General features: G+C 42.5%; 1 protein-coding gene across 2 annotated transcripts in view; it reads right to left on the reverse strand.

Annotated features, from left to right (window-relative positions):
* Window positions 1-24,751, reverse strand: part of MYO10 (myosin X) — a 219,954-nt gene that overhangs the window by 12,258 nt on the left and 182,945 nt on the right. For both annotated transcript variants that reach the window (XM_066243997.1, XM_066244007.1), the window contains exons 24-32: window positions 23,197-24,063; window positions 22,192-22,315; window positions 13,434-13,677; window positions 8,650-8,745; window positions 6,076-6,169; window positions 4,983-5,038; window positions 2,710-2,852; window positions 2,257-2,451; window positions 2-159 (exon numbers count right to left, since the gene is read on the reverse strand). In XM_066243997.1, the coding sequence (XP_066100094.1) occupies window positions 2-159; window positions 2,257-2,451; window positions 2,710-2,852; window positions 4,983-5,038; window positions 6,076-6,169; window positions 8,650-8,745; window positions 13,434-13,677; window positions 22,192-22,315; window positions 23,197-24,063 (1,977 nt within the window). The remainder of the gene's footprint in view (window position 1; window positions 160-2,256; window positions 2,452-2,709; window positions 2,853-4,982; window positions 5,039-6,075; window positions 6,170-8,649; window positions 8,746-13,433; window positions 13,678-22,191; window positions 22,316-23,196; window positions 24,064-24,751) is intronic.

Below are 24,751 nucleotides of genomic sequence, written 5' to 3' on the forward strand. Positions count from 1 at the left end.
CCTTGATGTCCTGAATCAGCTGTTGGGTGGGGGTGTCAATGGGGGCCTTGGTGTCGGTCACATTTTGAATGGCACTGGACCACCTGGTGGCCTCGTTGAGCAGCTTAGTGTACAGCCTATAGCAGTGCTTGCGTCCATACACGGTGACATTCCAGTAGCCTGTAACAGATGCATCACACACACGTCAGCATTAACCTCTGGACCAAGGCAACGTTCTTGTACCAGAGTCCCAGGAGTCCAGCCCCGTCAAAGCCTCTGTTATCTCTACTTGAGCCCCTTCAGTTACTTAACTCAATAAATACTTGCTGAATCTGTACGGGTGCCTCACTCGGCACTGGGTGTCGAGGTACCCAAAAGACATGAGGAGTTTCCAGTTGAGAGAGAAAGACAAATCTAAAATAATACACCCAGAATTAAATGTATAAATTGTAACATTTGCACTGGAAGAACAACAGGTGGAAGGAAACTCCAGTCCCTTTCAAGGCTCTGGGGCGAGAGTGAAAACTGCCCACAGCCTCCTCCTTCTCCCTTCCTGCTGCTCCTCTTCCTTTCTTAGACTCTCCCCTGAAAACACTTACACGAAGTAAGCACTTTATGTGTCCAAAACAAACTATAATTTGGAATAGAGTAACTACATTAAAAACATACAAATCTTTTTTTAAATGGAATAGCTATGTTTTTTTTAAAAAGCACAAAATCACAACCAGCAGCAAAAATCAAAATACATCGAGACATCTTTTGTAACACTGAAAAGAAACAAAAACTAACCTACACTCTTTTTTTGGGGGGGGTATTTTTCTGAAGCTGGAAATGGGGAGAGACAGTCAGACAGACTCCCGCATGCACCCGACCGGGATCCACCCGGCACACCCACCAGGGGCGACGCTCTGCCCACCAGGGGGCAATGCTCTGCCCTCCGGGGCGTCGCTCTGTCGCGACCAGAGCCACTCTAGCACCTGGGGCAGAGGCCAAGGAGCCATCCCCAGCACCCGGGCCATCTTTGCTCCAATGGAGCCTTGGCTGCGGGAGGGGAAGAGAGAGACAGAGAGGAAGGGGGGGGGGGTGGAGAAGCAAATGGGCGCTTCCCCTATGTGCCCTGGCTGGGAATCGAACCCGGGTCCCCCGCACGCCAGGCCGACGCTCTACTGCTGAGCCAACCGGCCAGGGCCTAACCTACACTCTTTATTTAAGTTACACTCATGGACAGGATTTCTCATTTTTAGGTTGCGTTATGACTCTCCTGGTACAATGATGAAAAAGATGAAACATAAGCATAGAAAAGTAAAGATTCTTGTAGGACAATTGTCTGTTTACATGTTATTGTCCTTAGAAGACTCTTTCTGCTGCAACTCAATAAATCAAGACCAATTTACGTGGTCTGGCCATTTTAACCCTTTTCATCTCCTGGAACACCTAAACTAATTACTAACATTCTGCAGCACACTAAAAAAAATGTACTTTTTTGCCAATCTGACAAAAAAGGGGCATAATTTTGATTCATTCACACAAGACGGCCATTGTATGGACTGTATACTTTTTTTTTTTTTAATTTAACAATCTAAGGGAAAAGAGGTCAACACATTCCAACTAAAGAGTAAGGTTATTATTATTATTATTATTATTATTATTATATTTTCCTGAAGTAAGAAGCAGGGAAGGCAGAGACACAGACTTCCACATGCACCTGACCAGGATCCACCCGGCATGCCCACCAGGGGGCGATGCTCTGCCTATCTGGGGCGTTGCTCCTCTGAGGCCATTCTAGCACCTGAGGTGGAGGCCATGGAGCTATCGTCAGCACCTGGGCCAACTTTGCTCCAATGGAGCCTTGCCTGTAGGAGGGGAAGAGAGAGAGAGAGAGAGAGAAAGTAGAGGGGGAAGGGTGGAGAAGCAAATGGGCGCTTCCCCTCTGTGCCCAGACCGGGAATCAAACCCAGGACTTCCACACACTGGGCTGACGCTCTACCACTGAGTTAGCTAGCTGGCCAGGGCCAAGAGTCAGGTTATTGAGTGTTTTAAAAGTTCTTGCTGTACACTAGTTGAAAACTGCTGCTATGATTTAAACAGTAAGTGCTGATATAAATAACCACAGACAGCCTCAGAAGATCAGCCAACCAGAAAAGAACTTCTTTTTGAGGAGAGAGGTGCACACACTTATTAGAAACCTCATTTCTTTGCTCGAAGCAGACCCACTCTTTGTGATTTGATGCACGCTGTTTTGGGCCCAGTTTGCCATGGGCACGTGGCCCTGGTTACCTGTCTCTTTGAAAACCTTCTCATCCGGAGGGACTACCGAGCAGAGGCTATTGAGGACCAGGGTGCCCAATTTCAGAGCATTCTTCTCCGAGCTCTTGTAGTAATCCAAGGAATTGTGGGTTAGCACAAACCACCGCTTTTTCAGTTTCAGCGAGGACATCTTTGGGCTGTTTTTGACTTCTTTGTGTAACCATCCTGAGAGGAAGATTCAAGTGCAAATCAAAAACCATACAGAGAAATACCAGATACCAGGTCATAATTTGCGTGATGCTTACACGTGGGTCATATTCCTACAGACTTGCTAGGAATGACCACGATCATTCCCTATTCCATATTTTTAGCAACTTAAAAAGTCAAAATGACTTGGAAAAGCCCGTCAAATGGAAGCACTGCAGATCTCCATGCCAAAGCAAACAGGAATCCATGAGAAAGGAAAGCAAGGGGGGCAGTCACCTCTGACGATGAACTCCTGGCCCTCCACGCGGGTGTCGCCCTTGGACCTCTGCAGCAGCGTTATCCAGTGGTGCATCTCCTCGGGCGTGTCGGCGTTGCAGTGCAGCACCCGGTTGGCCGTGATGATCACAAATGAATTGGGCCTGAGCGACAGGGCGAGAAGGAAGCAAGAGCCTCTTAGCACTACTGCGAGCCCCCCCCTTGTTTGAACCAAGACCGAATGCCGTTCTCTGGCTGGGCTCTTTGGGGCACGGGGATAAAAACTGGCCGTGCTTCCGTATTTTATGGTAAGGGTGGCAAACCTTGCTCATTTCTGCAGGATTTATTTTATGCATCATTAACCTGTAAACTTGGAGCAACACATTCTGAAGGCCCTGGAAGGGAAAACATTTCTCCATGCAAAACTTTCCAGATGCAACTCGGTCTCAGGAAGGCTAAATAAGGTGACCGTGGGGGAAAATTTAGTTTTGATGCCTCTCCAAAGTAAGTTTCTTTCTGCCGCTGGGCACCGCCTTGGATAATATTTCTGTGGGTCGGTAATGAAATGTCAAGACACTAGTAATAGAAGAAGACCAATAAACAGGTGTAAATGGAATATCTTACACAATTCATTATGTCTGGTGCAAAACGGCACCGGGGCCCATGTCTTCAAAGCAATCTAACAAAGGCTCATTTCCCAGTTAGGGATAACAGAATAATGGAAATTTCCTTTTCTCTCCCTCAATTCCTTGAGCCTCTCAGGCCCTTGGCTCATACTAATTCCTCTATCTAACCGCTTCAGCAAGTGACTGAACGCTCTCTTACAAGTTCACTGTAGAAAAGTGCAACAGAAGTTCAAGGGAAAAGAAGGAAGAATAAGAAGAAGGGAGATGGAAAGAAATAGGTGTTCCTTAAAAATAAAGATTTTTCTATAGTTGGAAGAGGAGAAAGGCGGGCAGCTGAGGGCAAGACGGCCTGAGCAGAGATGGAAAATCCTTAGCGTGGTTCAGCACACGCCCTGCCCGCTGCAGCGAAGGGATCAGGAGAACAGAGACACAGGTGAGGTAGGAACGCGACCATCAGAGTAAGGATCTGGGCTTTGATTACTGACGTAACACACCTGTTAAAGGTTCCCGAGCCAGGTGTAGGAAGGCGCAGGCTGCTGGCCAGAAACAACTGGTCTATGGTGAAGAACAGCCTTCATCAACAGTGGGGTGGACGGTAACTCTAAAACTCTAATGATGCCCAGGAGATACTAGTTTTGTTGTCGATTTGAATACACTTCTATATGCTTTCTAAAACTGTTACTGGAGGTAGGAGCCAGTCTGATTCTGACTCAGAATTCACAAGTAGCAAAGAAAAACAGAGGTGATAAAGACAAAGGTCCCCGGGGATAGGGCTTCTGAGACCATCTCTAAGATGATTCCCCTTCAGAACACAAACCAAAAGCATGCTACTTTAAGGGTACAGATAAGGTAGAAATGTCAAGGAAAATAAATGTATATGGTTTAATTTATTCAATACTCCACACATAAATTGTGATCAAAATCTTCTGAATTTGTTATGAAGTTTAGAAAGGGGAACTACACCCTTTCTGGAGTACTGTTTTCCTAAATAGGTAGCTTCCCCCAGCATGAATCCTGAGTCTGTGCTGTCTCCAAATAAAGAATATTTCTGACACGTGTTCATTTTTTTAACTGACTGCCTAAAACAGGTTTCCACAGTCTCCTGCAGCACTCCAAAGAGACCCAGAGAGAGAAACTTCAGATGATACAAAACTGGGTACCAAGACAAAGACTCTGGATTACTGAGGTTGACCAGGTGGGAACATGTAGCTCAGGGACTTTTCACAGCCCAGTGAACAGGAAAGTGGCCCAGAAGCAGAGAGAGCTGTGAGTGTGCACAGGTAACCGATTACTTTTGTTAAGAGTCACATCTGAGCCTGACCAGGCCGTGGCGCAATGGAAGAGCACTGGACTGGGATGCAGAGGACCCAAGTTCGAAACCCCAACGTTGCTGGCTTCAGTGTGGGCTCATCCAACTTGAGCGTGGGATCATAGACATGACCCCATAGTTGCTGGCTTGAGCCCAAGGTCACTCACTCTGCTGTAGCACCGAGTGAAGGTACTATAAGGAGCCGCAATGAAGAACTGATGCTTCTCATTTCTCTCCCTTCCTGTCTGTCCCTATCTGTCCCTCTTTCTATCTCTCTCTCTCTTTTTCTGTCACACACACACACACACACACACACACACACACACACACACACACACACAAAGTCCATCTGAACTCACCTATCGGGACTGTCAGAGGCGCACACGGAGTCAATCAGCCCCACGTCCAAAGTGCCCTGGAACAGAGTGGAAAGGAGATAGCATGAGAGAGCCATTCAAGTGCCCGCACCTTAGCTCACTACTCCCAGATCATGACCCTCTAAACCAGGGGTCCCCAAACTGCGGCCCCCTGAGGCCATTTATCCGGCCCCCGCTGCACACCCGGAAGAGGCACCTCTTTCATTGGTAGTCAGTGAGAGGAGCATAGTCCCTATTGAAATACTGGTCAGTTTGTTGATTTAAGTTTACTTGTTCTCTATTTTAAATATTGTATTTGTTCCCATTTTGTTTTTTTACTTTAAAATAAGATATGTGTAGTGTGCATAGGGATTTGTTCAGTTTTTTTATAGTCCGGCCCTCCAACGGTCTGAGGGACAGTGAACTGGCCCCCTGTGTAAAAAGTTTGGGGACCCCTGCTCTAAACAGCAGACACAAAGGCTCCTTGTTGTGTTAACTGCAAAATAATAGTTATCTGAGAAAGGTATTTAGTGAGTACAGACATTCTCCAGACGGGACAGAAAATATTATATATTAATCCTTCTATCTTTTCCTTAAAACACCTAGTGAGGAATGTTTATAAACTTCAATAGTACAAATGTTCTGATTGGGACCATGAGCCGTCATTAAATTGTATACTTATTCTGCTAAGAAACTTTAATATTAAGTTTTCCTCATGAGAAAATAAAACTTTATTTTTAAAATGATTTTTACGGCCCTGTGTATGTGTCTGGGATAGAGAGACAACAGATATAATTTAGAATTCAACAAGGCCTTTGAAGAAAAGTGTAAAGAGCTCTCATGATTTAGTAAAACTTGTGATTTTTTTTTGTTTTTTCGTTCTTTTAATGGTTTGAGGCAAGAAAACTGGAACCTATTGCTGCTTCTGTAATTTAGGCTGTTTTTCTATATTTTTAACCAAAATATTCCTGTTTTCCTCTTTAATTACAACACTGTTTTTTTGTTGTTGTTTGTTTTTAAGAAAAGGCTGTCTAGAAATTCGCAGCTCCCTCGCCCCTCTCTGGAAGTCACCCAACCCCCACCGATGCTCACGCACCACGGCGTTCTGCGGGTTGGCTTGCTCATCGTGCATCTCCCGAATCTCCTGGTCCGTGGACGCGTGGACCTGACTCAGCACGCTGAACCACTGGCTGTGGGGAGGAGAGAGTGACTGTCAGCAGTGGCCAACCTCTGGATTTATAAAACAGCACTGCCCTTCTCCACAAAGAAAACGACTGTCCCCTGAGCCACTCTGCTTTCAATCCGCCTGCACACCAGGAGTAAATGATGGTTTTCTACTACCAAGAAACAAAGTTAAACGAAACAGCCAAAGCACTTTAAGTAGCATGTGTTGTAATTTCAGATCACTGGGAGACCTTTCCTCCAAGTCCCAGAGACCTTTATAGACATTTAATAATGATGCTGAGTTCTTGGAGCCACTGGCAGGAGCATTGCAATCTTCAAGTTCGACTTCAAAACACTTCCACGAAGGAGCTTTCTTGAAGATACTATTTAAAACCTGGGAACACCAGCGCCTTTCCATTTTTGAAAAGTAAATTGCACGGTATGAAGGCCAATGATGTAGGAGTGCCTCCTCAGAACGGCCACTTGCAGCCTGTTTTCCCTACTCACCCCCAGCTGGGGGTTTCCAACCACCTGGAAGAATTTCTACTGAAGTGAAGAAAACCACAGGAGAGCTGACATAGAAACAACTGCTTGAAGTAGAAAATGGAAATTTATTTTGATCAGAGCATTCTTCTGTCTTCACTTCAGAAGGGTTTTCTCACTCTTACCAGAATCAGATAATAAAAAAAAATATGTGAACCTCAGAAAAGCCAAGCAGACAAAGGGTCATGACGTAACTAAAAACTCAGTATATGTTTGAGGAAAGTGATCATGAACATCCATCCACCCATTTATCCAACGCTTATTAAGCAACTACAATATGTGAGTGGTACCAAATGTAAGAGACACTAGGACATCGTCCTCCTATAGGGGGCTAATAGTACCAGAAATATCAGGGCACCCCTGGGTAAAGTATATGATTATCTAACCATTATGCCGTACATCTAAAATACAAAATAATATTGAATGTAAACTGTAATTTAAAAAAAAAGGACATTTATACACACTCCTACTATGTAGGGCAGAGGAGAAAGTACTTAATGCATATGGCTATTTAAGTAAAAAAGTAATATCTATAGGTAAAGAGAAGTGTAAGTTACTTATAGTAAAGCACTAAAATCTATCTCCTGTGATTCTGAAGGAGAAAAATGTGACCAAGAGCTTGAAAATACTCAACATACACACGCTGAGGGAGACGAGGGAAACTTCTAACGTGAATTTGCTACATTAACTCAAGTTAACCCAAAGGCAAGAAAGACTTCAGTCACTGCTCTGCTTCGTGCGGAAGCTCAACAGTATCCAAGGTTAAACACTAAGAACACACACATGCAGGATGTGGGCCACGGGGATCACCCACACACACAGAAATGCAATCTGCTGCACTTTCAATCTGTGCAGGTGACACCCTGAACTCCTAAATTAAGACTACCTTGGAATCTGAAAAGGAATTTTTAGAAGTGTGATCCATTGGCCAGGGGGAAAAGTCCTTGGCTGAAATATTCCAAGTGTAAAATTTACTAGAACCACAAAACAGACAGGACTGCTGCCGAAAGTTGAGCCTGTAATTCAGCTGAAAAGCTGTGGGCATTCCCTGGACCTCAAAAAAAAAAAAAAAAAAAAAATCACATGTCGTCTTAGGAGTCCCAGACAGAATGATGGAGCTATAATTCCAAGTTTGCTTTTTTCCCAGTTTGTGCCATAATTTATGGATCTCAGCAAGGCTGCAGGTTTTCTCATGGGAAGAATTATTTTCTTTGCTCTTAATGCTGCTTACATGGTGTTGTGTCAACTCAGAAGCATTCAAAGGGCAGGGGCAACAAAAGACCCGGAGAACTCACTAGAAGATTCTAATGATTTCTGAGCTGAAAAGGGAAGAATATAGGCTAAAGTATGCTACCTTCATAAAGCAGAAGTATTCTCTGGCATTGCTCAGAGTGGATGACATAACTCTACAGACTCTAAGTAGTGGGAAGCACTTTAGAACATGGTCTGAAACCCAGTACATTCTCAGAATGTTAACTCTCTTCCATCTTATGGAATTCTCCAACACCAAGCCCTCACACACCTTCCAAAGGTCAGAGCACTCCCATTTGTTTAAGCAGCCAGTGGCTACTGCTCCTGCCTTTCCGATCCTTCAGCAAACACAGGCTGCTCCCTTTCACAGCTCAGAAGCTTCTGGAGGAAGGGGAGCTTTCAGCTGTGTGCAGCTGCACAGTTTACATACTCTGCTGGTGACAATAAAAGCCTGAGCAGGGATGACAAGGGGTCTGGTGGGAGGGGCGCGAACTGGAAATCCTGAACTGTGTGCCACATGTGGACAGATCTGCCCAGTAAAGAATTCCCCAGGAGACAAGGGCATCGATTTCTTATGACTCCCAGTCCTTCAACCAGCCTAACAGAAAGGCCCAACTTTTCAGAGTCAGGCTTATGAGGTGATTGATCTGGGTGACGCCCAGGTCTGTGCAGCAGGGATGGAGGTACGATGAGGTCGAGCACAGCGCCTCACCTGGCATCTTCTGGGGATTCGGCGATCAGGTGGAAGGTCCTGTCGGCCATAATGATATCAATCCCGTTCTCTTTGCTGGTGTTATCTATTATCTCTCTGGGGAAAGAAAAAAACACCAAAGGCAAATCAGGAACACAGAATTCTTAATAATAAGTGAGAAAAGCAACTTTACCCAACTGATGATTGAGTTGGAAACTAACTGAAAAATCAGACTTACTTCAGCCTTTTTTTTTTTTCTAGAAATGATGAAGATCATTACGACCTCTAGGGGGAGTCACACTTCTCTGCCCTGTGCAGAGAGGGGCCATGCTGGCCAGGCCAGGCCATGCTCCAACCCAGAAGGCTGGGGGCAGCGGCTCTCACTCCGCTCTACCCTTCCTGTAGTTCCTCCCACGGCTCTTCAATGGAAGGGCCTCTACAGGGTAGTAGTCAGGCAGAGTTCTTTCCTAGCTCATCACAGCTTCCCTGGCGGTTTAAGGCTTTGGCCGACACCTCTGCAATGCTCAACCTGACACCGTCACATTATTTCCATCTGGGGATTTGGGGTGCAGAGCAGGATTTGAGTTTCTGATCTCAAAAGCATCTGAGTCTTATCCCAACACTCTCTAAAACAACCCTGGAGGTTTAAAGTCGATGGACCGAGTTAACAACATCCAGACAAAACGCCAGCAGAGCAGAGATTGGTATTTGATGAAGGATCTTGGGGATAAAGCCGGCTTGCTTTGACAAGTGAAACAGTACACCTGTTCACAGTTAAGCCTTAACTTTACACCTACAAAACTTAATAGTCTAACCGGTTAGAAAAATGAATGCATAATCTTATGGCTAGAATTACTGAGACGATAAAATTATTAAACAAAAAAATAAAATGATGTGACTTTATAGAGCGGTCTGGGATGCCTTCTCCGAGTGGCAGGGGAGAGGGGAGCAACGAAGAGGGACCAACCAAGTCCCTGGTAACGGAGCGCCTAGAGCAGATCATCATCCCCACGTACAGCTGCGCAGCCCAGCTCACCCGGACTAGCCTCTGCCTCCCAGAAACTCAGTCAGTAGCCTGTGTGTTGAGGGGGTAAGACTGTGATCTGCTATCAGGCCACGGTTCTGACCCCCAGGGAATGTTCAGAAACACAGGCGGGGGGCTCTCTGTGGGTGGGACCCAGGGGCTTGCATCTGTAGAAAGCTTCCTTGGGGGTGAGATGATGTTATCAGGACCATAGGAAACAATAAATGTAGTCTGGAAGCTACAAGATAAATGAAGCAGCATCTTCAATAGTAGATAGTAACGGGAGAAAAGGGGGAATTTATAAATTAAGGGACTTGAGAGATCTGTCAACTGACTTAAAAATTACGAACCCTATTGGGATTCTGATGTAAAGAAATAAACCAGCCCAAACCAGTAAGAATATGAGCACCTGCATTTACAAGACAAGTGGAAAAATTTAAACAATGATTTGAGTTTGGATGATAAGGAGTTAATATTAGTTTTTAAAATGTTATAACAACATTGTGGTTATATATTAAGAGAGTCTTAATCTTCAAGTGTATATTAAAATATTTACAGATGACATTATATGATGTCAGGACTTGCTTTAAAGAATGTGGTTTGTACGGGAGCAGTGTGGGTGGAGTTATGAATGAAACACTAGGGCCATGGTGGGTAACTGCTAAAAGCTGGGTAGTGAGTCCACAGATTTCATTACATTCTTCTACCTACTCTTGCATGTGATTGAAATTTTCTATAATTAAATATTTTGAAATACAAAATAAAAATTCTTAAATTTAACCTTAATTAAAATTTTTTTCTGCTGGAGAGAAAGAAACAGAAAGGCAGGAAGGGAGAGAGATGAGAAGCACCAACTCATAGTTGCGGCACCTTAGCTGTTCATTGATTGCTTTCTCATATATATATGTGCCTGAGTGTGGGCTCAGCTGAGCCAGTGACCCCTTGCTCAAACCAGAGACCTTGGGGTCATGTCTATGATCCCATGCACAAGCCAGTGACCTGGTGCTCAAGCTGGCAACCCTGGGGTTTCGAACCTCAGTCCTCAATGTCCCAGGCTGGTGCTCTATCCACGCCACCGCCTAATCAGGTGAAAAAATCTTAATGTGGTGAAACCCTAATAACTCATTGCCTTTCCTCTAGAGACATGGTAGAAATGGCTAAGAGCTAACGTCTCCTTCACTCTAAAATTTCTGTAAAGCACCTGAAGAATAGGCTTTATTAAGCAGCAGAGTGAGCTGTGAAAGGAACATACATCAATATACACTAGTGTAATTGAACACCACGACTCACACCTCACATGTGCTCTCCCAGTCTCTGCCCTGCCCCCGTGGGGTAAATAAAGAGGACTACCTGGTCTCCTGGGCTGAGGGAAGACTGCGTGGGGCAAAGAGCTGTGTCATCTGTGAAAACTTTGTGAGGGATTCAGATTCAAATCCCCCCAAACTCACTCTTACAGAGAAAGCATGGGCTCCAAAAATGAACCAACCACAAAACCAGCCCAGAAAAGTCCAATACTCTGCCATCTGCTCTTCGTTATTTGCCTATAAATATGGAAAATACCTCTCTCTCCTTGTTTAACTTTCTACTTTTTTTTTTTTTTTTCTGAAGCTGGAAACGGGGAGAGACAGTCAGACAGACTCCCGCATGCGCCCGACCGGGATCCACCCGGCATGCCCACCAGGGGCGAAGCTCTGCCCACCAGGGGCGATGCTCTGCCCCTCCGGGGCGTTGCTCTGCTGCGACCAGAGCCACTCTAGCGCCTGGGGCAGAGGCCAAGGAGCCATCCCCAGCGCCCGGGCCATCTTTGCTCCAATGGAGCCTTGGCTGCGGGAGGGGAAGAGAGAGACAGAGAGGAAGGAGGGGGGAGTGGAGAACCAGATGAGCGCTTCTCCTATGTGCCCTGGCCGGAAATCGAACCCGGGTCCCCCGCACGCCAGGCCGACGCTCTACCGCTGAGCCAACCAGCCAGGGCCCCAACTTTCTACTTTTTAATGAATAATTTCCTAAAGTTGATTGTGTTGGTTGAATAAAATCAATGTCATTTTTAGGTCTCATGGTTTCAGGAGTTCATTAGATCTCTCAAAGCTTATCTTACCAGTTTCCTACATACATGTGCTCAAGAAGAGAGGAGCATGGCTACAGATTATGTCAAAACAAGTTTGATGCTTAGTATCGAGCATCCAGCTGCCCCTAATTCCAACAATTTTCTGAAAACCTTACTTAATTTTGAACAAAAATAACTGGTCCTCAAATGTTTTGTTTCTATAACAGTATTACAGCAAAAGGAGTCATGTTGGGTTCAAAGACTAGTTTTGTTTCTCTCACTGCTGAGAATGCAGATGGCTATATAGCCAACATCAGTAGAAGAAAAATGATTCATTTCAAAATATACCTCATGGGTGGAGGGTGATCAACAAGTACAAAAATAATCGGTAAAGGTGGTTAAAAGGCACAAATTCTCTGTTATAAAATAAATAAATCACGGGGATGTAATGCACAACACGAGGGCTATAATCAATAATACTGTGTTGCATATTTGAAAGTTACTAAGAAAGATCTTAAAATTTTTAGCCACGGGGGAATACAGTGTAACTGCATGGTGATCATTATTTTGCAGTATACACAAATACCAAATTTCCATCTGTACATCTGAAACTAATATAATGTCATGTGTCAACTGTATCTCTAAAAACAAGACAAAGCAAAACAAAACAAAAACACCTCCAGATTGGCAGTCAGTTCCTAATGTACCAATCTGTTGTTACAGCTAGGAGTGTGTAAGAATTAAAAGTGGTATTTTGATCCATAAAAGGATGATAATAAGATTCTCAACCAGTCGCCCTGGCCAGTTGGCTCAGCGGTAGAGCGTCGGCCTAGCGTGCGGAGGACCCGGGTTCGATTCCCGGCCAGGGTACACAGGAGAAGCGCCCATTTGCTTCTCCACCCCTCCGCCGCGCTTTCCTCTCCGTCTCTCTCTTCCCCTCCCGCAGTCAAGGCTCCATTGGAGCAAAGATGGCCCGGGCGCTGGGGATGGCTCTGTGGCCTCTGCCTCAGGCGCTAGAGTGGCTCTGGTCGCAACATGGTGACGCCCAGGATGGGCAGAGCATCGCCCCCTGGTGGGCAGAGCTTCGCCCCTGGTGGGCGTGCCGGGTGGATCCCGGTCGGGCGCATGCGGGAGTCTGTCTGACTGTCTCTCCCTGTTTCCAGCTTCAGAAGAATGAAAGAAAAAAAAAAAAAAAAGATTCTCAACCAGTCATTCAACATTCAAACCATTATTCGTGAAAACAACCAATCACATCTCCAATGGACTAGTTATATGGCCATCAGCACCTTACAAATGAGAGCTAGATGTTTGAATGTAATCACTGAAGGTCAGCTATTCATAGATGAGGTCATTATCCTAATTTCCTTTTTATTTTTAAATTTTTTATTGATTGATTTTAGAAAGAGAGGAGGGAGAAAGGGAGGGAGGGAGGGAAGGAGGGAGGGAGGGATAGATGAGAGAAACATAGATCTGTTCTTGTATGTACCCCGACTAAGGATCAAACTGGCAACCTCTGTTCTTTGGGTTGATGTTGTAACCAACCAAGCTATCTGGACAGGGCTATCCTAGTTTCTAATAATTCATTTCACTTAAGTGAATGATTAGGACTCACACGACACCTACTACAGTCCACTGCTTCCAAGAACTAGCACCAGCTAGCTTTGCAGGCATCAACACATGATCAAGCCATCCCAAAACAACACCCAACTGGGCCATGTCCAAGGTTCATTAACCTACTTGGCCGTCCGGACTTCTACGGTGCCCTTGAGTTTCTCTTCGCTGTCATTTTCAAAGTACATCAGCTTGGACTGGCGCAGGACGAACCAGCGCTTCTTCCAGTTCCTCCTGGACAGCGTGGAGGAGCCACCGCCTTTTTTGTGGAGCCAGCCTTGCTTGAGGGCCTCCTGCTTGGAGCGGAACCACAGGAAGGTCTCATCCTTGAGGACGCACCAGCGGCGTTTCCAGGAGTTCATTAAGCCACCTGTTTCCCCCAATATTGGGTACAGAGGGGTTTAAGAAAAAAGTCAGTCAAATAAGATGACGATATCAGTAGAAGGTGTTAAGGTTCAGCCTGTCCTTAATTTTGCCTTAAGTGACCTGCCCCCAGACACCCATCAATGAAGGGGGATAGCACTGTCAGATGGATATTACATTAGCTTGAGTGGCTAGATAATATAAGATGTTCTCCCTTCCTTCTACTGAATGAACAATCTAAACCTGCAGTGAGTCAAGGGCCATGGGGCAAGAACTCTTTCTGTATACCTTCAAATGTCCCAGGGGGGAAATTAGTTTTAAATGGTCCAAAGTTTACGCATGCCTTCCATATTTGATCAACGAAACATGACTAATCAGTACCTTTGTAGTTTAGCAATAAACTTTAACATACATACATAGTAAAATAAGCTTTTCTGGATAAACAGTTTTTCAAAAAAATAAAATAACATCATGTGAAAGTGGTTCATATGTATAAGGTATATGATTTAGAATATGAGACAAAGTAAGACTCCAAAATTAAAAAAAATCTGAGAAAATAGCTATAACTTATTTAGTGGGAAACCATGTTTTTGGTTGAAATTAGACAAGGAGACAAAAATATACAGATATCTTTTACGAGATAAAAAATATTTCTAAAACCTTTCTAACAGGACAGTTTTTTTTCCTTAGTATTTTAAATTTTTCAAGGATATCTCATCACCATCATTCAAAAACCTGTTCTAATGTATCCACTGAAGAATATAATCTACTTAAATAATTTATTATAAAAGGTCCAGTTTTTTTTTTGACCAGCCAGTAATAAAAGGGACACTTAAGTGTGGATATTGAAAGTATATTAAAAAAATACTTTCCTTTTATGGATCAGAAATAAATTTAAACAAAAGATCTGATTAATTTCTTCAACGATTAAAATCTAAACCTCACATTAGAACAACTAAAGCAATGACAACAGTGGTTTGTGTTTGATTTGCAAAGAGCACTTGCTTCATTGAACAATACAAACTGTTGCCATTTTTTGTATCTAAAGCAGTGATAGTCAACCTGGTCCCTACTGCCCACTAGTGGGTATTCTAGCTTTCCTGGTGGGTGGTAGCGGAGCACCACCCACCAGGAAAAATAAATAAAAAGACAGATTTAACTATAGTAAGTTGTTTTATAAAGATTTATTCTGCCAAACTTAGTGAAAATCTGACATAAAGTACTTGGCAAGTAATTATTATTATATGCTTTAACTTGCTGTAACTCTGCTTTATAAATTTTATAAAGTTACTTCCCTACTTTATAAATCACCATTACTGTAGAACTGGTGGGCAGTTAGAAAATTTTACTACTAACAGAGATACAAAAGTGGGCGGTAGGTATAAAAAGGTTGACTACACCTGATCTAAAGCACTGATTGCTCACCTAACTGAAAAATGCCTCTATGATCACATCAAGCTCCAGAGCAGTTGTTTCCTAACAAATGACCAACTTGCCAAGGACTACCAGAAACGTTTCTTCCCTTTTTGATTTCTGACTTTAATCTGCATTTCTTGCTAGAAATAACACAACTGAAAACTGGAGGCAGACAACACCAGGCCTAGACTCAACCAGCTCTACAAACAATACACCCAAACACACAGACATAATGAAAAGACAGAGAAGTACAATCCAAATGAAACCCCAAGAGAAACCTCCAGGAAATGAACTGAATGACATGGAAATAACCAAACTTCCAGATGCAGAGTTTAAAATAATGATTGTAAGGATGCTTAGGGATCTTAGAGCAACAATAGATGGTCATTATAAACACCTAAAGAAATAGCAAGTATAAAAAAGGACATTGAAATTTTAAAAAAGAATCAGTCGGAGATGACAAATACAATATCAGAAATGAAGACCACAATGGAAGGAATTAAAAAAAACAGAATGGATGGAGGTGAGGATCAAATCAGTGAGTTGGAGGACAAGTTGAACGAAGGCATGGAAGCAGAGCAGAAAAAAGAAAAGAGACTCAAAAAGTCTGAGGAAACTCTAAGAGAGCTCTGTGACAACATGAAGAGAAATAACATCCACATCATAGGGGTTCCTGAAGAAGAGGAAGAACAAAGGATAGAGACTTTGTTCAAGCATATCATAGCTGAAAACTTCCCTCAATTAATGCAGGAAATACTCTCACAAGTTCAAGAAGCAAAGAGAACTCCATTAAAGAGAAACCCAAAGAAACCTACACCAAGATACATCATAATTAAAATACCAAAGCTAAGTGATAAAGAGAAAATATAAAAAGCTGCTAGAGAAAAAAGGCTATCACCTACAAAGGAGCCCCCATAAGGATGACATCTGACTTTTCAACAGAAACACTTGAGGCCAGAAGGGAATGGCAAGAAATATTCAAAGTAATACAGAACAAGAACCTACAATCAAGACTACTTTATCCAGCAAGGCTATCATTTAAAATTGAAGAAGAAATAAAAAGCTTCCCAGACAAAAAAACCTCAAGGAATTTATTACAACCAAACCAATGCTACAGGAAATGTTAAGGGGCCTGTTGTAAACAGACTAAAGTGGGGAAAAAATATAGCAAAAGAGGAATACAGCTTTAAAGAATAAAATGGCAATAAACAACTATATATCAATAATAACCTTAAATGTAAATGGATTAAATGATCCAATCAAAAGACATAGGGTAACTGCATGGATAAGAAAACAGGACCTGTACATATGCTATCTATTGATACAAGAGACACACCTTAAAACAAAAAAAGCACATAGGCTGAAGGTAAAAGGATAGAAAAAAATATTTCATGTAAATGGAAATGATAAAAAAGCTGGGATAGCAATACTTATATCAGACAAAATGGACTTTAAAACAAAGGCTATAGTAAGAGATAAAGAAGGCCACTACATAATGATAAAGGGAGAAATCCAACAGGAAGATAAAACCATTATAAATATCTACGCACCTAATATAGGAGCACCTAAATATATAAAGCAGACTTTGATGGCTATAAAGGGCGAGATCAACAGCAATACTATAATAGTAGGGGATTTCAATACCCCACTAACATCACTAGATAGATCCTCAAGAAAGAAAATTAACAAAGAAACAACAGACTTAAAGGACACACTAGATCAACTGGATTTAACAGATATCTTCCAAACCTTTCACCCTAAAGCAGCAGAATATACATTCTTTTCAAGTGCTCATGGTACATTCTCTATGATAGACCACATGTTAGGGCACAAATGTGGTCTCAACAAATTTAAGAAGATTGAAATCATATCAAACACTTTCTCTGATCACAATGGCATGAAACTAGAAATCAACCAGAACAGAAAAACTCAAAAATACTCAAACACATGGAAACTAAACAGCAGGTTGTTAAATAACGAATGGATTCACAATGAGATCAAAGAAGAAATTAAAAAATTTCTAGAAACGAATGATAATGAGCATACAACAACTCAGAATTTTTGGAACACAGCAAAAGCATTACTGAGAGGAAGTTTATAGCACTACAGGTATACTTTAAGAACCTAGAAAAAGCTCAAATAAACAACTTAACCCTGCATCTAAAAGAACTAGAAAAAGAACAGCAAGTAAAGCCCAGATGTAGTAGAAGGAAGGAAATAATAAAGATCAGAGTGGAAATAAATGACATAGAGGCTAAAGAAACAATACAGAGGATCAATGAAACCAGGAGCTGGTTCTTTGAAAAGGAAAATAAGATTGACGAACTTTTAACTAGATTCACCAAGAAAAAAAGAGAGAGGACTCAAATAAAATTAGAAATAAGAGTGGAGAAATAACAATCTGACACAACAGAAACACAAAATATTGTAAGAAAATACTACGAAGAACTGTATGCCAAAAAACTAGACAACCTAGATGAAATGGACAAATTCCTTGAAACATACAATCTTCCAAAAATCAATCTGGAAGAATCAGAAAACCTAAACAGACCGATTTTAACAAATAAGATTGAAACAGTTATCAAAAATCTCCCAACAAAGAAAAGTGCTGGGCCTGATGGCTTCACAAGTGAATTCTACCAAATATTCAAAGAAGAACTAACTCCTATCCTTCTCAAGCTATTTCAAAAAATTCAAGAGGAAGGAAGTCTTCCAAGCTCCTTTTATGAGGCAAGCATAATTCTGATTCCAAAACCAGGCAAAGACAACACAAAGAAAGAAAATTATAAGCCAATATCCCTGATGAATATAGATGATAAAATCCTCAACAAAATATTAGCAAACTGGATCCAGCAATATATGAAAAAAATCATATACCATGATCAAGTGGGATTTATTCTGGGGAGGCAAGACTGGTACAATATTCATAAATCAATCAATGTGATTAATCACATAAACAAAAGGAAGGACAAAACCACACAATAATTTCAATAGATGCAGAAAAAGCATTTGATAAAATCCAGCACCCATTTATGATCAAAACTCTCAGCAAAGTGGAAATACGGGGAACATACCTCAACATTATAAAGGCCATCTATGACTAACCCACAGGCAAAATCATACTCAATGGGAAAAAATTAAAAGCAATACCCTTAAGATCAGGAACAAGGCAGGGGCGCCCCCTCTCACCACTCTTATTCAAAATAGTCCTGGGAGTCCTAGCCACAGCAATCAGACAAGAAGAAGAAATAAAAGGCATCCAAATTGGAAAAGAAGAAGTAAAACTATCATTATTTGCAGATGATATGATACTGTATATAGAAAAGCCTAAAGTCTCAGTCAAAAAACTATTGGACCTGATAAATGAATTCAGCAAGGTGGCAGGATATAAAATTAATACTCAGAAATCAGAGGCATTTTTATACACCAACAATGAACTGTCTGAAAGGGAAATTAAGGAAACAATCCCCTTCACTATTGCAACCAAAAAAAATAAAGTACCTAGGAGTAAATTTAACCAAGGAGATTAAAGACTTATACTTGGAAAATTATAAAACATTGATAAAAGAAGTCAAGGAAGATACAAACAAGTGGAAGCATATACCGTGCTAATGGTTAGGAAGAATAAACATCATTAAAATGTCTATATTACCCAAAGCAATTTATAAATTCAATGCAATACCAATTAAAATACCGATGACATACTTCAAAGATATAGAACACATATTCCAAAAATTTATATGAAACCAAAGAACACGAATAGCTTCAGCAATCTTGAAAAGGAAGAATAAAGCGGGAGGTATCACACTTCCCGATATCAAGTTATACTAGTGGGCCATTGTACTCAAAACAGCCTGGTACTGGCATAAGAACAGGCATATAGATCAATGGAACAGAACAGAGAACCCAGAAATAAACTCACAGCTTTGTGTACAACTGATATTTGACAAAGGAGGTAAGAGCATACAATGGAGTAAAGACAGCCTCTTTAATAAATGGTGTTGGGAAAATTGGACAGCTACCTGCAAAAAAATGAAACCAGACCACCAACTTACACCATTCATAAAAATAAACTCAAAATGGATAAAAGACTTAAATGTAAGCCGTGAAACCATAAGCATCTTAGAAGAAAACATAGGCAGTAAGCTCTCTGACATCTCTTGCAGCAATATATTTGCTGATTTATCTCCACGGGCAAGTGAAATAAAAGACAGGATAAACAAATGGGACTATATCAAACTAAAAAGATTCTGCACAGCTAAAGACAATAAGAACAGAATAAAAAGACAAACTACACAATGGGAGAACATATTCAACAATACATCTGATAACGAGTTAATAATGAAAATTTATAAAGAACTTGTAAAACTCAACACCAGGAAGACAAACAATCCAGTCCAAAAATGGGCAAAAGAAATGAATAGACACTTCTCCAAAGAAGACACACAGATGGCCAATAGGCATATGAAAAAATGCTAAACATCACTAATCATTAGAGAAATGCAAATTAAAACCACAATGAGATATCACCTCACACCAGTCAGAATGGTGCTCATCAACAAAACAACACAGAATAAGTGCTGGCGAGGATGTGGAGAAAAGGGAACCCTCCTGCACTGCTGGTGGGAATGCAGACTGGTGCAGCCACTGTGGAAAACAGTATGGAGATTCCTCAAAAAATTAAAAATCAAACTGCCTTTTGACCCAGCTATACCACTTTTAGGAATATACCTTAAGAACACCATAGCACTGTTCCAAAAGGAGAAATGCACCCCCATGTTTATGGCAGCATTGTTCACAATAGCAAAGATCTGAAAACAGCTCAAGTTCCGTCAGTGGACAAGTGGATTAAAAAGCTTTGGTACATATATACTATGGAATACTACTCAGCCATAAGAAATGATGACATCGGATCATTTACAATAACATGGTTGGATCTTGATAACATTATACAAAGTGAAATAAGTAAATCAGAAAAAATTAAGAACTGTACGATTCCATACATAGATGGGACATAAAAATGAGACTCAGAGACATGGACAAGAATGTGGTGGTAACGGGGGTGGGGGAGGGGAGGGGCACAAAGAAAACCAGATAGAAGGTGACGGAAGACAATTTGACTTTGGGTGAGGGATATGCAACATAATCAAATGTCAAAATAATCTGGAGATGTTTTCTCTGAACATATGTACCCTGATTTATCAATGTCAGTCCATTAAAATTAATTAAAAAACAAAAGAAAAAATCTGCATTGCTCAAACATGCCCAGAGGAAATGAGAATACACAGTTCTTCTCTTATCTTATCGTCTTTAAATGATAAAGGTGATTCACAGCTGTTTGAAAGACACAGTACAACAGTCATCACTGGAGCTGTCACCACCAGCTCATTCACTCTGCTGCTCTATGTCACTGACAGGACTGGTCCGCCCTCCTCTCCAGGTCCTGCTGTTCTCTTGGGACTTCGTCACTGAGGGAAGTAGGTCAATGCTCTTAATTTCCAACCGCAAACACCTTTAGTAAGCTATTAGGTAGGTGAAAACTCATTTATGCTCATAAAATACAATCTGGTGGTTGGATTTTCTTTGTCATTGGTTTCTCTGATCCTTCTGTCACAGCTTTACTTAAGACTTTATTAAAGATTAAAGGATGCATTTACAAGATAACTATTTTTAAGAAATGAGTTTGCATAAGATTCACTTACCTTCTTGAGCTTTTAATGCTTTAATGTTAAAATTCAATGCTTTGAATGTATGTTTACTTTTTCCTAAGTGTATGTCTTAATAAGACAACTGTAATAAATCGATCAATGCCATATATTATAAGTAAGATTTATATAGGGGATTTTAATACTTACTTAAGGACTAAAATTAATTAGGAGGAGGAGCAATATATTAATAATAAAAAGCTTACATTTATTCTGGGAAATGCATGAGAAAATCTTGAAAGCTATGATTAAGATACTTTTTGGATCATCAGGACCTGATTTCTGATTATAGGTTTTCCTTTATCTAGTGATCTGATGATAGGCCACTTGGCTAGAATTTCTCAACCTTTGTCAGTTTAAGGTTCCTATAAAAACTTCCACCAACCAGTGACTTCAGTCAACAGGCAGATATCCCCTAAAAGAAACCTGGTATGGTTTCCATGAGCACCTTGGATCAGAGGCTAAGAGTGGCAGGACTTTGAACAGTGAATGATTGATGTTAGTAGCTAGGCCAGTGTTAAAAAGGGGGATGGAGTAGAGTAGTAAAAAACAGAACAAAACAAAACAAAACACCACAGTAATCCAAAAGAAAAAAATTGAGGATGAAAAAAGAGGTATGGAAAAAAAATAAAAAATAAATATGCTGATAGAAGAGAGAAGCAGAGGCAAAGAACAGGTGAAAAAAGAAAGGGAACACAGAACAGATAAAAGTTTTTAATGGGGAAAAAAGGAAAAGCGAATAATTAAAGATGGTTGTAGAAAGTGAAGAAAGGAGCACATAAAAGAAAACACCAGACTCTGGGAAACAGGAAATGGGAGGACAAAAAAGGCCGCAGAGTCAAGGACACGCCCTGGGAACAATTCCTGTCATTCCTATCCCATCCTCAAAACCTGGACTCTAGGGCCATGTGAGAAACACAATGGTTTTCTTCTTAGATGATCCCTGTAAAACTCCTACCAAAACTTGGTGATGGTTATGGTTTTACCTGACCCCTGTCACCGTTTCAGAAGTCAGAGTCAAGAACATGAATAAGGCACAAGTACAAGGTCCTTTACAAAGGAGTATACTCTAAAGTCCCCAAGGAATAAGGTCTAATACAGCACATTCAAAGTTAAATAGCCATCATAACATACAACTAATTCTCATCATTGGTGACAGTGGTTGTAACTCTCTGTCCTAAACTGCACCGAGGAGAATCAAGGCAGCATTCTTCCTGGTATTACCGTGTCATCCACATCATACCACCATGGTATTCTCCATGTACCTAGAGAACCTAACATAAGGTGAGGGGTTGGAAGGGTGCTATTCTCAAACCTGTCAATCAGCCTCAGTGAAAACAAAGTCACAGTGCTCCATCACTCTACCCCAAACCCAAGTGCCACAGTGGCCGCAGGCATACCTTTCATGTACAGAAAACTGTGGAAGTAAGGCAGCGTCACGCAGCTGTACACAGAGTCCCGCCGGTAAGAAAGTTCATCATCTGTATCGAACCTTGAATCGAAGTCCTCTTCACTGTCTTCAAACTGGACAGGAAAAAAAGAAGAGTGGCAATGGTGAGCAAAAACCCAGAGAACAAGCCACAAACATGCCCAGTATCTACCAACACTAAAAAATATAAAAACAACTCACAAAGAAGCAACACAAGCCTAGTCATAACATTGCAGGGAGTGGTTGTCAAAAAGTCAGAATTTCAAAACACTGATTTTTAAAGTCAGAGGGTCTCTTGCATGGATACATGCAATGCTAGCCAGACTTTAACCCAAAGGCCCTCTATTCTAAAAACAACAGTGCTGTTTAAAGATTTAATTTTCATCAAACCCTGCAAGAATTAATTCCCTTTAAATTACTGAACTAAAAATATCTTTAGGTCTTAGAAAGTCAAAGCAGTACTTAATGCACGACTAATAGGGGAAAAAAGTAAATGATAATAAATCTGGAAGCTGGAAAGGGCAAGTTTAAGCCCTTAACTATTCCTCCTATGTAACCAGAACAAGTTAGTACATAGTACATCCCGCGCTGCAGGCTGTGAAGCTACTGTAAGGGAAGTTCTCCAAAGTGCCCTTGGCAATTCTAATCTCCGTCAGGGCAAGTCTTCTTTCCCAGCTGGTTGCAAGGCAGCGACAGGCTTCCACTGACTATGCCAGTTTGCTCAGGCTTTGGCAAAATGCAGTTCTGGGCTTGGTGCTTAACTTACAACATACACACATCAAAGTTCCATTTACTAATCCAATTGCTTTTGGGAAGAGAAAGGGGTTTGAGTTCATCTTTAAGAGCCTGGCTTTTGAAATCTGGGCATGATCTATGGGAGAGTCTTTATCCAAGTATTGGTGCAACAGGGGTGTGGTTCAGGACTACTGCCATCTCTGTGTGGGTGAGCTTGGGGATTCGAGGAGAGGGTACTCACCGAGGACTGCGCCCCTTCAGAGCTAAACCGGTAGGCCCCGGAGCTGTTGTAGGTCCCCACGGAGCATCGGTAGTCTGGGGACCACTGGCTACTGTAGGAGTTGGAGAAGGTCACACTGCTGCCGGAGGTAATGGCGCCGTCCTCGTAGTCATCCTGGTCGTAGTCATAGTCGCCTTCCGGGGCGGGGAGGCCCCCCGCGCTCTGGGGCATGCAGTAGGTGGGATCTCCGCTGGAGGAACCCTGCTCCGAGGGGGCCAGGAGCACGGTGCTGTCGGCACTGGGGCTGGTGGGCACCACTGTATCGTTCATGTAGGGGTCCTCTTCCGAGGACTCGTCGCTTGTCCGGATGCCACTGGTCCGCTGGTCCGAGTGGCCGTGCTCGCTTGGGTTGGGCGAATCCTTGAAGGCATCGTCGTCAGCCTCAAACCCCTCGTCGACCTCCTCCTCGGGGTAGGGCTGGCTGAAGTTGAAGCTGGGCTTCTCCCCGCTCGCACTTTCAGCGAGGTCCCCCAGCTCGCCGCAAAACTCACTGCCCACCGACAGCGAGCGCTCGATGTTGCGGACACACTCGTCGATCTCGTCGAAGTTGAGCGATTCCAGGAACTCCTGGGCAGCGCGGCACGCTTCATCCTCCAGCCTCTTGAGCTCCTCGTCCCGCAGCTGCTGCAGTTTCTGCAAGGAGGCCTCGGTCAGGGACAGCTCCTGCCGCTCCTTCATGCGCTGCAGGTCCTCGATCTCCTTCTCCAGGCGGAGGATCTCTTCCACCTGTTTGTTTTCCTTCTGCTTCTCCAGTTCCCGGTTGAGCTCGGCTTCCCTCCGACTCTTCTGCAAGGCCTCCAGCTCCTGCCGCTTCCGTTCTGCCGCCTCCTGGACAGAAGAGGAAGGCAGGCATTAGGTGGCAGGGACGGCAGGCCAAGTAGCGCCGCTCTCTTGCAGTGAAGAACCGAAGATGCTGTTTTGGACTAAATTCAGACACACCACACACTCCCCATCCCCCGCCCCCACCATCCGCCCAATGATATGTTGCAGCCTTAACCTCCAGAACTTTGGAACATGTCTGTATTTAGAGATAGAGCCTTTGAAGAGATGTTTAAGTTACTCCAATGAGGTCGTGAGGTGGGGTCCTAATCCAATCGAACTGGTGTCCTTGTGAGAGCCCAGACACCAGGGAAGCCCGTACAGATGCAAGCACATGTGATAACACAGCAAGAAGGCCACCTGCAAGCTAAGGACAGAGGCCTCAGAAAAAACTAAACCTCCGGACATCTTGATCTTAGAGTTCTAGACCCTAGTAGAATGGTGAGAAAATCAGTTTCTATTGTTTAAACCACTTGGGCAGTGGTACCTGTTATGGCAGCCCAAGCAAACCAATACAGTGGTTACAAGTGGTTTTGAGAAGTTATGCTGTCAATATTCACTGATTTTCACCCAACTGTAACGGGTTAGACATTGCACTATGAACACCACTAACATTCTTTCTACATCTCTATACTTTTACATGCTGAGTCAAGGGGGAAGGAAACGGACAGGTGAGATGCCCCATTGTCACTCCATT

Source organism: Saccopteryx bilineata, chromosome 1 (assembly GCF_036850765.1).
Source record: "Saccopteryx bilineata isolate mSacBil1 chromosome 1, mSacBil1_pri_phased_curated, whole genome shotgun sequence".
NCBI lineage: Eukaryota > Metazoa > Chordata > Mammalia > Chiroptera > Emballonuridae > Saccopteryx > Saccopteryx bilineata.